At 43.3% G+C, this 13971-nt stretch overlaps 1 protein-coding gene across 1 annotated transcript in view; it reads left to right on the forward strand.

Moving 5' to 3' along the window:
• LOC137634905 (medium-chain acyl-CoA ligase ACSF2, mitochondrial-like) overlaps window positions 1-9016 on the forward strand; it is a 97982-nt gene extending 88966 nt beyond the window's left edge. Inside the window, exon 14 of the mRNA XM_068367452.1 lies at window positions 213-9016. Coding sequence (XP_068223553.1) covers window positions 213-335 — 123 coding nt within the window. The 3' untranslated portion in view covers window positions 336-9016. The remainder of the gene's footprint in view (window positions 1-212) is intronic.
• Window positions 9017-13971: the final 4955 nt, after the last annotated feature.

Consider the following 13971-nt stretch of genomic DNA (forward strand, 5'->3'; position numbering starts at 1 on the left):
TTGATATAGGATGTCCGTGATATAAAATTTGTTCAGCAGTTTATTTCCTCCTTTTAAAAGATGACGTTTAGTTTGAATTTGTAATTAATTTAAATTTGTTGTAAATCGAATTTAGTGTCTTACATCAGTTTTTAATATCAGATTAGGGTAAATATTTTACTGTACCAGTAAATATTTTCTAGAAGGTACTTTCAACAAATACCATATTTCAGATTGCTCACTTCAAAATTCCAAAGCATATTCTCTTCAAGGAAGAATTTCCAAGGACTGTTACAGGAAAAATCCAAAAATTTGTAATGAGGAGCATTACCATAAAGGAGCTTCAGCTTGAGTAGTTTTAGCCTAGAAGATATAATTTACTACAGTACGGGAGCTTTATCACAGTAATGAATTTACATGACTGATGTAGCAGGCACAATGATATAAAAAATTCTCTTGCCTTCAGCATGGCTCTTGAATCAGCTGATATACAAGACTACCTACAGCTTGCAATATTTATTAGTTATGTTTTCTCTGTTGTAAAAGAAGAAATGCTAGACAGCAGTATCAAAAGAAACTTGTTCTGTTGACATTGAAAATGCAATTGAGAAAATCTTAGCAAGTTAGTCTTTCACTGAATAAACTCGTCAGTGTTGTAACAGATAAAGCACCTATAACAATGGGAAAAATAATGGATTGATGGCACTTATGACAAATTCAGAGATAACTTGTATTTTTCCATAACTAATACAAACCTGTAGTTATTTATTGTGGATTATTTCTGGCATGGACATTGACCCAGGTTTACCTAGTACAGTATACGATTGTGGTCTAGGGAAAACCTTGCCACCTCGCTAACAATACAAAGTGAGTATGATAGCGGCCTGAGCAACTCTATTTGTTGTGAGAGATATCATATGAACATCTATTGAAGCACATTCTGAGTTTATAAATATGATAGATATACAAAGAGGTTTCCCATTGCCTACCTCACGGTAAGCAATGGGGACATGGACAGTATATTAAATTTATTACTATACTTGGATACACAAAGGAAGGGATTCTTACCGGCAGAGATTGAAACCAGCTTTCAGAGGAACCCATGGCAGTGTACAATACCCCAATGGAAGGGAAGAAGAAAGGAAAATGCCAGACATACTTTCATTCATCCCAGACTTAACCCAGGTAACCAATGCCCTCAACCATCAGCTACTTGTCCAACAAGGAGACCGAGGTACTCTTTAAACCACTTGTTGAGCAGCCACCACAGGACTGATAGTAAACTTATAGAGCCTCTTGCGAGTCACATTTTAGATAATGAGCTGTGAAGGTAGTTTGACATTTCCACACTCCCACTTGTAAAACCTGCAGCACGGAAAAGTTGCGCTTGAATGTCGGGCGTACTGATGCTCCCAACATCATGGGCTCTAGGTCTTCTAGCCGGAGGAGGATCAGGATTCAAAGCTCTTTCAATGACTTGTCGTATCCAAGACGAAATGGTGTTTTTTAGTGATCCTCCTCATATCACTTCCAGAACTAACGAGATGTTAGTTGGGGCCATGTTGCTACAGTGCGTTTAAGATATCTCAAACTCCTCACTGGGCATGGGAACAGTTGATCTGGGCCATTGGTTACAAAACGTAGACATAATCTGAATGGGCCCGAATCTAGGGTCCAATACCCCCCAGATTTTGAGTCTGCAACTAACTTGAGGACAAAACCGAGTGTCCCCCCCCCCATCCCTTTGAATGGGCGATGTCATACCAGAGGCCAGGAAGGTCACTGACTCTTTACAGAAGTTAAAGGAAGCAAGAAACACAGTCTTAAAAGTTAGGTTTCAATCAGTTGCATGGCATAATGGTTTATAAGGAGGTCCTTTTAGGGATCTCAAAACACGAACCATGTTCCAAGGAAGAGGCCTGACCTCTGACTGAAGGCAAGTGATCTCATAACTGCGTATGAGTAGAGAAATCTCCAATAAAGAGGAAATATCCACTCCTCAGCTTAAAGGTGAGGCTTAAGGCTGAGCGATATCCTTCACCGCCAAGACCGAAAGGAGTTTTTCCTCCCGAAGGTATACGAGGAACTCTGCTATTACAGGGATAGTGGCATCGAGTGGAGAGATGTTCCTTCTAGGACCCCAACCCCAAAAGACTGTCCACTTAGCCTGGTACACTGAGGCTGAGGACTATCGTTAAGTAGCTGGACATCCTCGCATCAACTTGTGAAAAGCCTCTCTGAGAGAGATGCTGAATAGTTTCCAGGCGTGAAGTCGAAGAGACTGGACAGTCTTGTGAAAGATGTGGTCGTGGAGGAAGCGCTCTCGGTAGATCTACTAGCAGTTTCAGGAGTTCCGGGAACCACACTGCGTAATGCCATAGTGGAGCTACAAGGGTCACCATTATATTCTCAGAAGCTCTGGTCTTGTTGAGCAACCTTCTCATCAAATAGAACGGGGGGAAAGGCGTATACGTCCACGTTGTCCCACCAGTTAAAATGCATCCTGGCATAGAGCCTGAAGGTCTGGGACTGGAGAACAGTACAGCGAAAGTAAACTGTTCAGAGATTTTGTGAACAGGTCTACTGTCAGGGAACCCCACTAAGTCAGGATTTTTTGTTGGCTCCCAGAGGATTCAAAGACCATTCGGAGCCCACTATCTCAGTTGCCCTGCTCAGATTGTTCATGAGCACATTCCTCTTGCCTGGAACGAAGTGAGCTGATAGGGACACCGAATGTTCTTCTGACCATTTGAGAATCTCTACTCCAAGAAGGCACAGAGGCTGGAAAAAGGTACCTCCTCGTTTGTTTATGTAAGCCGCTACTGTGATGATGTTGCTCAACAACACAGAGTGATCTGCCAGCAGCTGATGGAGAGCTAGGTTTGCTGCTCTCACCTTTAAGAGGTTTATATGCTAGTACTTTTTGGATTCTGACCAAAGCCTGGAGACCGTGCGATGCAGCAAGTGGGCCCCCCATCCTTTTGATGCGTCTGTATAGAGTCCGGAGGAGTAACTAGAAGATCTTGACCTCTGCAAAGGTTTTCGTTTGCCACCCAACAAAGTAGATCCGTGACTGGTTCGTGAGTGGTTGGAACTAGTGTGTCCAGTGGATCTGAGTATTGGTTCCACACTGACTTCAGCTGCCACTGCAGGGATTTGATCCTGAGGTGCCGTTTGGAACTTGACAGAGAAGAGTGGTTAGGTGACCTAGTAGACGTAACCATTGATGAGATGGTGGATCTTCCCTTGTGAGAAAAAGTGATGCCACTTCTCTCAGCCTGTGTACTCTTTCGTCTGATTGGAAGAATTTCTATTGGACTGTGTCTATGATCATACCGAGATATACCAGTCTCTGAGAAGGAAGCAGTGATGACTTCTCGAGATTTATCAAGATCCCCAGATCCTGGCAAAACTCTTGAAGTATGTCTCGGTGATGAGGAAGGGTTATCTCCGAGTCTGCTAGAATCAGCCAATTGTTGAGTTATCTGAGGAGATGAATGCCATTCTTGTGAGCCCACGAACACTAAGGCGAACACTCGGGTAAAAGACCCGAGATGCTGTCACGAGACTGAAACAGAGAACCTTTAACTGATAAATCTTGTCCTTGTGTATGAATCTGAGATACTTCCCGGAAGATGGATGGATTGGTACCTAGAAGTATGCATCCTTGAGATCCAATGTGCAGATGAGGTCCCTTTATCGAACAGCCTGAATGACCATGTCTGTCGTCTCCATCCTGATGCGAGTCTGTTGGATAAACTTGTTTAGGGGCGAGATCGATGACTGGTCTCCAGCCTCCAGATGCCTTTTTCACAAGAAAGAGTAGACTGTGAAAGCCTGGAGACCTGTCCACAACCTCTTGGAGAGTGCCCTTCTACAGCATGGTTTGGACTTCAGCCCAGAGGGTTAGCTCCTTTGCTGATCCCTTCGTATAGAAGCTTAACGAGACTTGATCCCGAGTCAAAGGAGGGAGAAATTGAATGGACGGGACACGATACCCTACGCCGATCACCTCAGTCGTCCAGGATCTGCCCTGTGATTATGCCACCTCTGCCCGAGGCACTGCAGGCATTACCCCACAGGTGGTCGGTGACGAGGATTGCCGTTCCTAGCGGTAGCAACCACCTCGGACAGCTCCCTTCTTTCCCCTGAAGGACTTGCTCCCTTTTTGATCTTTGGATTGAAAGGGGTGCCTAGACAACTTGGAAAATCCGGAGGACCTAGAAGTTGGGGGGTTGGAGGTAGCTTGCTAATTACAAGATGACTCGGACGGTCTTCCATAGGACCTGGATGTCATGGCACTATGAAGGAGAGAATCATTCTAAGATTTTTTCCATCTTTCAGAAGCCCTCTCAATCTCCTCAGGAACAGAGAGAGGAACCCTCGAGAGTGGAATTCCTCAAGCGTGACACTTCCACTTTCGGCACTTGCTTGTGGAACTTCCTTATGGCGGTGTCCCTCCTCTTGAGTATAGCATTGGGCCAAAAGTTGACGACATGGTGTGACAAAAACTCAAGGGTTCGTGTACCCGACAATAGGAAGAATTCTAAGGACTTCCTTGTGGACTCCTTTGAAAAATCGTGGGATCTTACAATGTAGCCCAGGGACCCCAACCATAGGTTGAGCCATAAACCACCCTGCATGGCGTACTTCACCTGCTCAACTGCTGAAAGGGAGGCTCTCTAAGTGGAGTGTGTTTGAGTCTGAAGACCCTTTGTTAAAGACTCCAACGAAGGGTTGAGGGACATGGTGGAATGTGGTTCCTTCTTGATCTCATGATATTTTTTGTAACACAAAAGGAAGTGGTAAAAAACACAAGGAGGAATCTGCTCTCGAGGAACTAGAAGTTTCAGCTATCTGGGAGATATCTTTCCTTCTGGCAGCTGTCAGGCTCTTAGACCAGGGCAAAGCTGCACTGGATACCTTGAGTTCTGAAGATCTCATTAAGAACCATCTTTTTCCCTTCCTGGATGGTGGTACTGGGATTAGACAACTTACTGATGGTCCTCATGCGAGAAACCACCTGCCAAAAGGTGTGCTCAGACTCTTTTTCCAAGTGAAAGTTCGGACTTCCTGTTCTCGGGAGATATTCATCATCAGTGTCGATGGTATCATCTACATCCAGGCTCACATCCTGACCTTGGGGTAGGTCTAAGTTGTCGAATGGATTACGAGAGGGACCTGCCACAGGGGACCACCTGTCTGCCTCTGCCATGTGGGCTTCCCTTGCCTTGGCATTCTTGGGTCTTGTCTTGGTGTCCTTGGACTCTCTTTGCACAGGAAAGTGTTCCTTCAAGATATTGTCTGGAAGAACATGCGAAGGCTTCGAAACCCCTCAATTTGCTGAGGGTCTGAAGGGATGGACAGCGATCTTCTTGGGTGAGCCAATATCCCTGCTCGTCCAAGGGTGGATGAGATCGGCGTGAGGTGGAGCGACGCCTTTCATCTTCCTCTTCTGTTGTTTTGTCAAGACATCCTTACCCTTAACTGGAGTGAAGGGAAGACTTTTTAGGGAACGATCTACAGCTAGAGGCACCTCGAATTGGACTAAGGGAATCCGTGGAGTAGCCCTGACTGGGACAGTTGAGGGCTGAGGCAGTGGGATGGCCATGCTCTCGGACTTCTGAAGGGTTGACAGAAAGGTACTAAACCCAAGAAGGGAGTTCATTGCCCTTCGAGAAATCTTGGGTTAATCCAGGTGTGGAACATCCTATAAGAGGTATATCTTAGGAGCCTGAGATGATGTACAGTAGAAAATAGCCTTTTGGGCAACAGGAGATGCTCTTTCGACAAACTAATAGGCGCATTAGCATACATATGCTCTTTGAACCCTTCTGGAAGGGTATTGGCCTGCCACTAGAGGAGGAGGAAGTGTTGGGACCACATTTGCTCATGATTCCAGTACCTCTATTCGCGAACCGCCGTTTTTCACGTGTAATTGCAAGATTCATGCGGAAAATGGGCGTGATTCATTAGCAGATGTGCTCTTTTCACGAGCACCAGGAGCTGAACTGGAAGGTAGAAGCCTTAAGGATTTCTGTTGCTCCAAAGAACCACCTTTGCCAGATGTAGTAGGCAGTAAGAACATCACAGAAGAACACTGAGATCGTCGCATAGGCAAACGCCTCGCTAAAGCGCCCCAGGCAGCAAAGGGCACTGACGGTAGTAGCTTAGCTGAATGCCTGTCTATAAGGTATTCAGTAGCAAAATGAAGTTTGGTCTGAGGTCATGGCGAGGAGTGACGCGCGGATGGACTGCGCGTGAACTTACCTCTTCCTTTAAGACAAGGAACGTCTAGACCTTGTTCGTGAACATTCTCTTTGTGATCGTGAGGGTCTAGCCAGCAATTGTGAACGGCGTGAATGTCTCAAGTGCCTAGCTCGCGAACGTGAGCGTTGGCCTCATGATTGTGAATGCCACCTTCGCGAGCGTGAAAGTTGCCCTCGTGATTGCGAATGCCACCTTCGCGAGCGTGAAAATCGCCCTCATGAATGGGAGCTTCAGCCTTGCGAACATGAACATTGTCCCTCGTGATCTAGAACATAAGCGTCCATACCTAGATCTAGACTGTCTTGTTCGTGATCGTGATGACTGCGATCGCGAGACTTTACTTCGTGAAGAGGAACGCCTCCTACGAGAGCGTCGAGACTATCTGTCTCTTGAGCATGATGCTCAAGAGCAAGAACACCTAGAAGAAGAGCGTGGTCCACCGATTGTTGCGACCGATGAGTGGAAGTGTCCTGAAGGACTCGGAGATGGAGAGTCGTCCTTGCGCGCCGCTAGTAGGAGCGCTGGTCTCATGAAAATCATAATTTTTGTGGGGGAGAAACAGAAGGCTGAAGATTAGGAGATGACGAGATCCCAGGATGGCGAATGGAAGTAATCAGCTGAAAGATGTTGGAGGGGTGAATGTGAGCAATCGCCACATACATGCGTGGAAGGTCCACGAAAAGGTGACAGGTGGACCCCGTAAACCTCCAGAGTGTAAGATGTTGAAGGCTCTGGAGAAGGATCCTTCCTAGCACCGCGCGGAATGAGATGAAGTAACGCTTCCTTTGTAGGGGGAGCAGAAACCCGAGGACGGCCCCGCCTGCAACACATCTGTAAGTGAAAATTGCTCCCCGGCAGCTGGAGGTTTACTTGCTCCTCTGGGGGACACAACTACCCCTCCAGTACCCTGAGGTTGCCAAGGGGTTATTCGGTCAGCGCTCGAGCTCGATTGGCCCCTCCGGAGGAAAGCGTGCGAGATGGAGCTCTAGAGAAGTTTGGCCGTGCGAGGAAAAGAACACACTTTCTTCAAATGTGATGGAGAGAGATTGTGCTTCGCCTTCTTCCTGTGCCGTCCATGCTTCCCCCATTTGGAGGGAGACCACTCCCTGCACTCATAGCAGGACAAACTCTGCTCTCAACAATGCCCTTTACAAGTTGGACACAGAGTGCAGGCCGGTATCAACCCAAGACATGATGGTACTGCACACAGCACACTCGCGACAAGGATACATACACATGAGGGCGTTGCATCAAGAATAAGTACAAACACACCTGAAAAGAGAAAGCAATAAATTACAAAGTCCAATGGTAGCCTTTGAGAGGAGAGAGAGAGAGAGGTCTGCTCTCTACAAGGCAAAAAATGTAGCTCACAGCTGTGAGTATAGTATATATAGGTGGCTGGGTACCCCCAGCCAACCCACTCATGTGGTTAGGCACACTTTTAGTCCAATGGCTACCTTCCAGCTTTGTCGAAAGATAATCCACAACAAATATCATAAGGTATTTTAGTATGGTAACAATGTCTTTCATACGCTCAAATGGGAAAACTCACAGTTCAGAAATTTTAATGAACAACTGAAGCTTGACAATAAACCCAATGATGTCTCTTTCATCATTGTAAGGTGGTTGCCAACCAGCAATGTAATGAATAAGTTTGTGGATCTGTTGGAGCCTGTTATCATCTTTCTTAACAAAAGGAAGAAAGTCCTATCCTCGGAGCCTGTTCATATTTTTCTCAAAAAAAAAAAAAAAAAAAAAAAGTTGAATGGATACAAGGTTTTATGTTCCATACAAATATACAAGTTGACCCACCCTAGGGCAGCAAGCATTTGCAGATTCTCAATCTTCGTCCCTGTCTGGTATCTAACCCCTGCAAATATGGAGGGCTGACTGTATTGTATATATTTGTTTGTTTTCCATTACTATTTTACAACTGAAATTATTAATAATGCTATACTGGATAGTGCCATGTTATTGAAACTGCAAATACAAAACAGTAAACAGTACAATAAGAGAAGTAAAAAGGAAAGAAAAGATGTGGAGAACAAGAACATCAGACTGTGCGGCAATCCTAACAGAATTCATGCCAGGAAGGTCCATAGTGAAAAATAGAAACTTATATTCAAGACATTTTTCAGATCTAAATACGTGGATTGTCAAAACTGTTAAGCTAGAGGCCTGGCTATATAAACAATTTATGATAAACATTTTGTATAAAAATAAGCAATTTATGATAAACATTTTGTATAAAAAATTCATAAGTCCATGTTATAATGAATTTTAAATTTTGTAACTTGAATTATAGTAATTATTACCTGTAATTCCAGACTCCATTACAGAAGGTTCCCAACTTACAATCTTTTTAATTGGTTCCTAGAATCTTGTTAAATTTTGGCCTAGGGTAGGCCCAACCTGAATCCCATGCCTATGATTTCCAGCTCGAAAGTCAACAAATAGTAGTTTCATTTGAAATAGATATCAGGTTATTACAAATGTTGTTCAGTGTTACTTTCAATTGGATTTTTGTTTGTATCCTTGTATGTTTTGTAAGTTGAGGATTTTCTGTGTATCAAATTATTGTCACTTTAAATCAAAATATTTTTTTCCTGGCACTGCTCCAAGGCTTGAAAACAAGGTAGTTAAAAATATATGCTGAGTACAATGAGCTGGGCTTCCATTGATGTACACCTTAATTCTAATAAAAATATAACAAATTCGTAGGTAATTTGTATTTTTCCTAACTATACAAACCTTAGCTATTTAATATGGGTAATTACTTTCGCCGTAGCTGAAATGACGAGCCATTAGAATTTTAACGAGGGTTTACTACCCCACCGCTAGTTAGTGGGGGGTAGGGAGGGTAGCTGTTCCCCCCCCCCCCCCAATTACACGAAGAACTCTGCTATTGCTGGAATAGTGGCATCGAGTGGAGAGATACCCCTTCCACGACACCAACCACAGAAGACTCCCCACTTTGCCTGGTAGACAGGTGCGGATGACCTTCACAGGTGTCCAGACATCCTGCTTGCAACTTGTTGCGAAAATCCTCTCTCAGCGAGGAGATGCTGGATAGTCTCCAGGCGTGAAGTCGTAGCAAGGGGGGGGGGGGGGGTCACAACGATGATGACCTGGCCGCGCGTTGTCCTGCAGCCTTGCGCGTGGAATCGCGCTGGTGAGTGTGCTGGCGTTCGCGCGGGTGATGGCACAGGCTGGAGAGGGCAGAGGGCGCGCTGAAGGATGGATAAGCGCTCGCGTAGGCGATTGCTCGCACGCGCGCCCGTGCAGGCGATAACGTTGGAGGAGCGCACGAGTGCACATCTGGCTGTGGTGATGGACGTGGGCGCACAGGGCACGCGTCTGAAACTGCGCGCGAGGATGCTCGCGAAGGATGGTTGCGCAGGCAGGGACCGATGGCGCGTTGGTGAGCGCTGGCGAGCAGGGGAAGAAGTTAACTTCCCCACTGCGCCCAGATCAGAAGATCGTGGGCGCGCAGGAGCGCGCTGGCGCGTAGGCGAGTGCTGGCGCGCAGGAGAACAAATGCGCGCAGTAGCGCGCTTTAACAGGAGCAACTTCTGCCGATGAACGCTTGCGCGCAGGTGATCATTGGCGCGCAAGGGATGTATGCACTAATTTGCGCATACGCCCTTGATGCCCCAAAGGGACCGTTGCCCGTTTTACAACGGGATGCATTGGCGCCCACAGCGCGTCAGCAGCCAGGAACGGCGATGCAGGTCAGCAGGTCTGACGGGTGGAAGGTCGGCGTGCCCTATGTAAGGATGACCTTCCACCGAAGGAGATCGCGAACGATCTGCAGAGAGGTCCAGGGTTGTAGCTGGGAGAGTCGGAGAACGACGGCGAGGTTCCTCTGCGGCGGACTGTGGTGATGATGAACCAAAGAATCGCCTCCCAACACCCTTGAGGTGAAGAAAGCCTCTAATGCGAAGAGGAAGGCGGTCTTTATGCCTTATACGCCCTCTGGGGGCCGTGGGGTCAGCGGGCTGACCATCAGCAGTCCTCCGAAGAGGAGTCTCAGTGAGTGAACTCCCCCGAGGGGGAGAATCACCGGCAGGAGAGACCGTTGGACTTAGTTCCTCCCTCGAAGGATGTTCAGAGGGGGGAACTAAGCCTTCAGCTACATCAGGATCATCACAAGCAGAGGTTTGATATAACGCATCGGAAGCCTCTGCCACGACAACGTCGATGATAGACAGAGAATCAACCAATGCTAAAGTCGGCGATTGTTTGACAGCGGCCCCCAACCTGATCATGTCAAACAAGGCTTCCTTGGAGGGCGAACCCTCAAGCCCCAAGGAAGCCCAAAGCTGAAAGAAATCATCATTAGTTACAGGCATATTTAAATCCTCCCCGGGGGAGGAGGAGCTGCCTAGCTATAGGAGGCAACTCCCTCTCCCAAACCCTGAGATCAGGCAACAGAACTATGGCCTATGCTACCACTCGACAGTTTCTCGGAAGAAACCGATCGAGTGGGAGCTTCGGGGGAGGTTTGGGCCACGGAAGAAGAGCCCTTGGGATTTGCTCCTTTCAAAGAAACCTTCGAAGGAGAAATATCCCGTCTGGACTAATTCCGGCGCCGAGAAAACCTCTCCCACTGGGAGGTAGACCACTCCCTACACTCACCACAAACTTTATTTCTATCACACCACCTGGCCCCTACAATAAGGACATAGGGTGTGAGGTTCCGTATTGACCGCCGACATATACGTGCCACAAGGGCGGTCGGGTAATCCAGGACACTTTCGCATAGCAGAGGCCAACTTCACGCACACCTGTCAAAGGAAAAGAAAAAAGCATTAACAATGGCTGTCAAAGAAGGCGAGGGTGACAGCGGACACGTCCGACTACCACCCGAGCCGAGAACAAAGTGAGCTCAAGCACAGGTGTGTGTGAGGGGAGCAAGCTACCCTCCCTGCCCCCCGCTAACTAGCGGTGGGGTAGTAAACCCTCGTTAAAATTCTAATGGCTCGTCATTTCAGCTACGCCGAAAGTAATTACCCATATTAAATAGCGTGGTTTGTATGTCAGTTACGGAACAAATAATTTTTTGAAGCATTAAAAACTTTAAATATTTGAGAAATTTAGTCTTTAGCCTGAAAAGATTATCTATCACCACATCTTATATATTTATAATTACTGGAGGATCTGATATTCAAAATTTGATGACAAACTTGAATGAAAAATCTGGTTACAAAATTACTTCATTTTTAATGACAAACGAATGAAAAATTTGGGTACAAAATTACATTTTTAATGTTAAAATTTATCTAAACTGAACAATTTTTTTTCAAATAAAATGAACTTTCTTTACAAGACATATCAAAGCACTTCACATAACTTGCAACATCAGAAAAATAAAGTACTGTACACCAAACTATACACAATAAATTAACCTGTGTTAAGAGGAGCGATGTTGTTTGTTTGCTTGTTTCAGTGCAGTTTTGTTTGTTTACAAAAGCGATCTACCGAGTTTTAAGTGCCCAATTACAAAGCTCAGGATATATACTGAAAATATGACAGGCAGCTGAAATCATGAAATAAAAATTATGATGATAACTGATTAAAGTTTAATATTGTAAATTAAGCCTCTTTTGACTTGTCTGGGAATGTAAGTAAAGAATTTTCAGTATAAAGCAACAAAACTACATTAATTAAAAGAAATTAATAGAAATAGAAAAAGTATACAACTTTAAAATAATAATGTACTGCAATATGAATAACAGTTTTACTACAGCATATTATTAACCAAAGATTTTAACTAATAAAATAATTTTATTGTATTTTAACCAGAACACTCCATCTCAAATTTAAACACTAACTGCACATGTGAAATAAAATTAGTTTTAGATTCTAAATTATACAGAGCATGCTAGTTTTAGCATTGCACGTATGATAGTTCAGACATAACTTCCTTAGCTATTTATTGGTAGAAATATACCAAAATATGCAAACAAAATGATCAGGCCATACATATGCATTGAAACCCAATATTGGTTAGAACAGTTAATAGAAATACTGTATACAGACTAGAAATAAATACAACAGATCTGACAAACACTAGCAAGTGAGTGACATTTGGGTGAAATTGTCATGTAGAATTTAATTTTCAAAACCATAAGTACAGTATGCTAATGTCACTCATGACATACTAATTAATAGGGGATATAAGCTTATAACCCTTATATTCAATTACATACTAGTACTAGAAAAATTAATTTGCAAGATGCTTCAAAATAGCTATTATTGTTTCTAAGCAAATATTAACATCACAGTTCACATATATAACAAAATTCAACTATAATTGATCAAATATTTGAAAAAAAATGTTAATTGAAATCATATGGCTTGAATATTAATATTTACTTTAACTAAAACCTGAATCATATATATTGGTATTTTAAAAAATCAAATAAGGATATCCCACACTTGATTTTTCCATTGTTATAACCAAATCTTGGCTACAACAGCATTAATATCATCATTGTGTCCGCAAGAGATCTCAAATAAAAAAAAATAAGATTCGTTTGTACATGGGCTAAGAAAATAAAAAGACCAGTAAGGTAAGGAGAACTATACGTACGTAAGCAGCAGGACACGTAAAAAGGCATATAAAATAATGGAAAATGTCAATATGTGAAAGATTCTAGCTTGATAGTATTTCAAGTAAACACAGTATATAAAACTGTCTGACAGCCTACAGATCATAAATTCTTATCACAGAATGTCCTGAGGTGTTTACTTTCAAGTGAAAAATCTGAAATTACACAACTACAGTAGATAAGATACAACTTAGCTAAGATAAAAATAAAGAACCTTCCAAGTAGTTTATGGCAAGCCAATTGTGGGACACTTGTGGACAGTACACACCATGTTCTACAAATTCTAAAACAAATATCATATTTATCAATTGTTAGGTAAGAATTTCTGAAGTGTATAAGAGGACTTAACAAATCATGATAATAACATGTCCCACAATTGAATGCTTTGCCATTCAACTCAACAAAAAGTGCAAGTATATTAATCTGCATAAACTTAACTAATAGTTTCTACAATGTTCCATGCATTTACCAAAATTAGGAAACACTACTCTCTGTGGTGTAATTCTACAGTAAAAATATTGTACCAATATTTATACTTTAAAGCATATAATAATACGCCAATCTAACACTATGCCGTCTAATTCACAATTCGTTACAAGACTTGCGTTTAGAACACAATTTGCTACTCTTTTATCAAGATACATTTTTACATACAATAAAGTATTTGCAAAAAATTTAAAAATCATAGATAAATAAAAGGAAAAAATTACTGGGTGTAAAATAGGCCACATGGAGCTGAAAAAAGTAGAAGTCAAAGGATGTAGATTTAATCATGCCATAGAAGGATTTTCAAATATTGTAGCTGAACAGATATTTGTCTCGGGTAGCCTGGATCATGCAAGTGAAAATCCCAGACGTTTCTCTGTTCACAGATGCTTCACATTAAGGACGGAGAGCTACTCTAGAAAACAATTTGTTCGAATGGTTTTGGAGATTTGGGTCAGTTAAAATTCTAAAATGTACCCAGTTAATACTATAACTACAAATTAAAAAAAAATATATACTTACAGCATAACTGCAAAAGACGAGTCATCCATAAGATAAAATTAAATGCCTTTATGAATTCATAAATCCTTCCTATAAATCATGCAGCATCAAGATTACCATG

Source organism: Palaemon carinicauda, chromosome 45 (assembly GCF_036898095.1).
Source record: "Palaemon carinicauda isolate YSFRI2023 chromosome 45, ASM3689809v2, whole genome shotgun sequence".
NCBI lineage: Eukaryota > Metazoa > Arthropoda > Malacostraca > Decapoda > Palaemonidae > Palaemon > Palaemon carinicauda.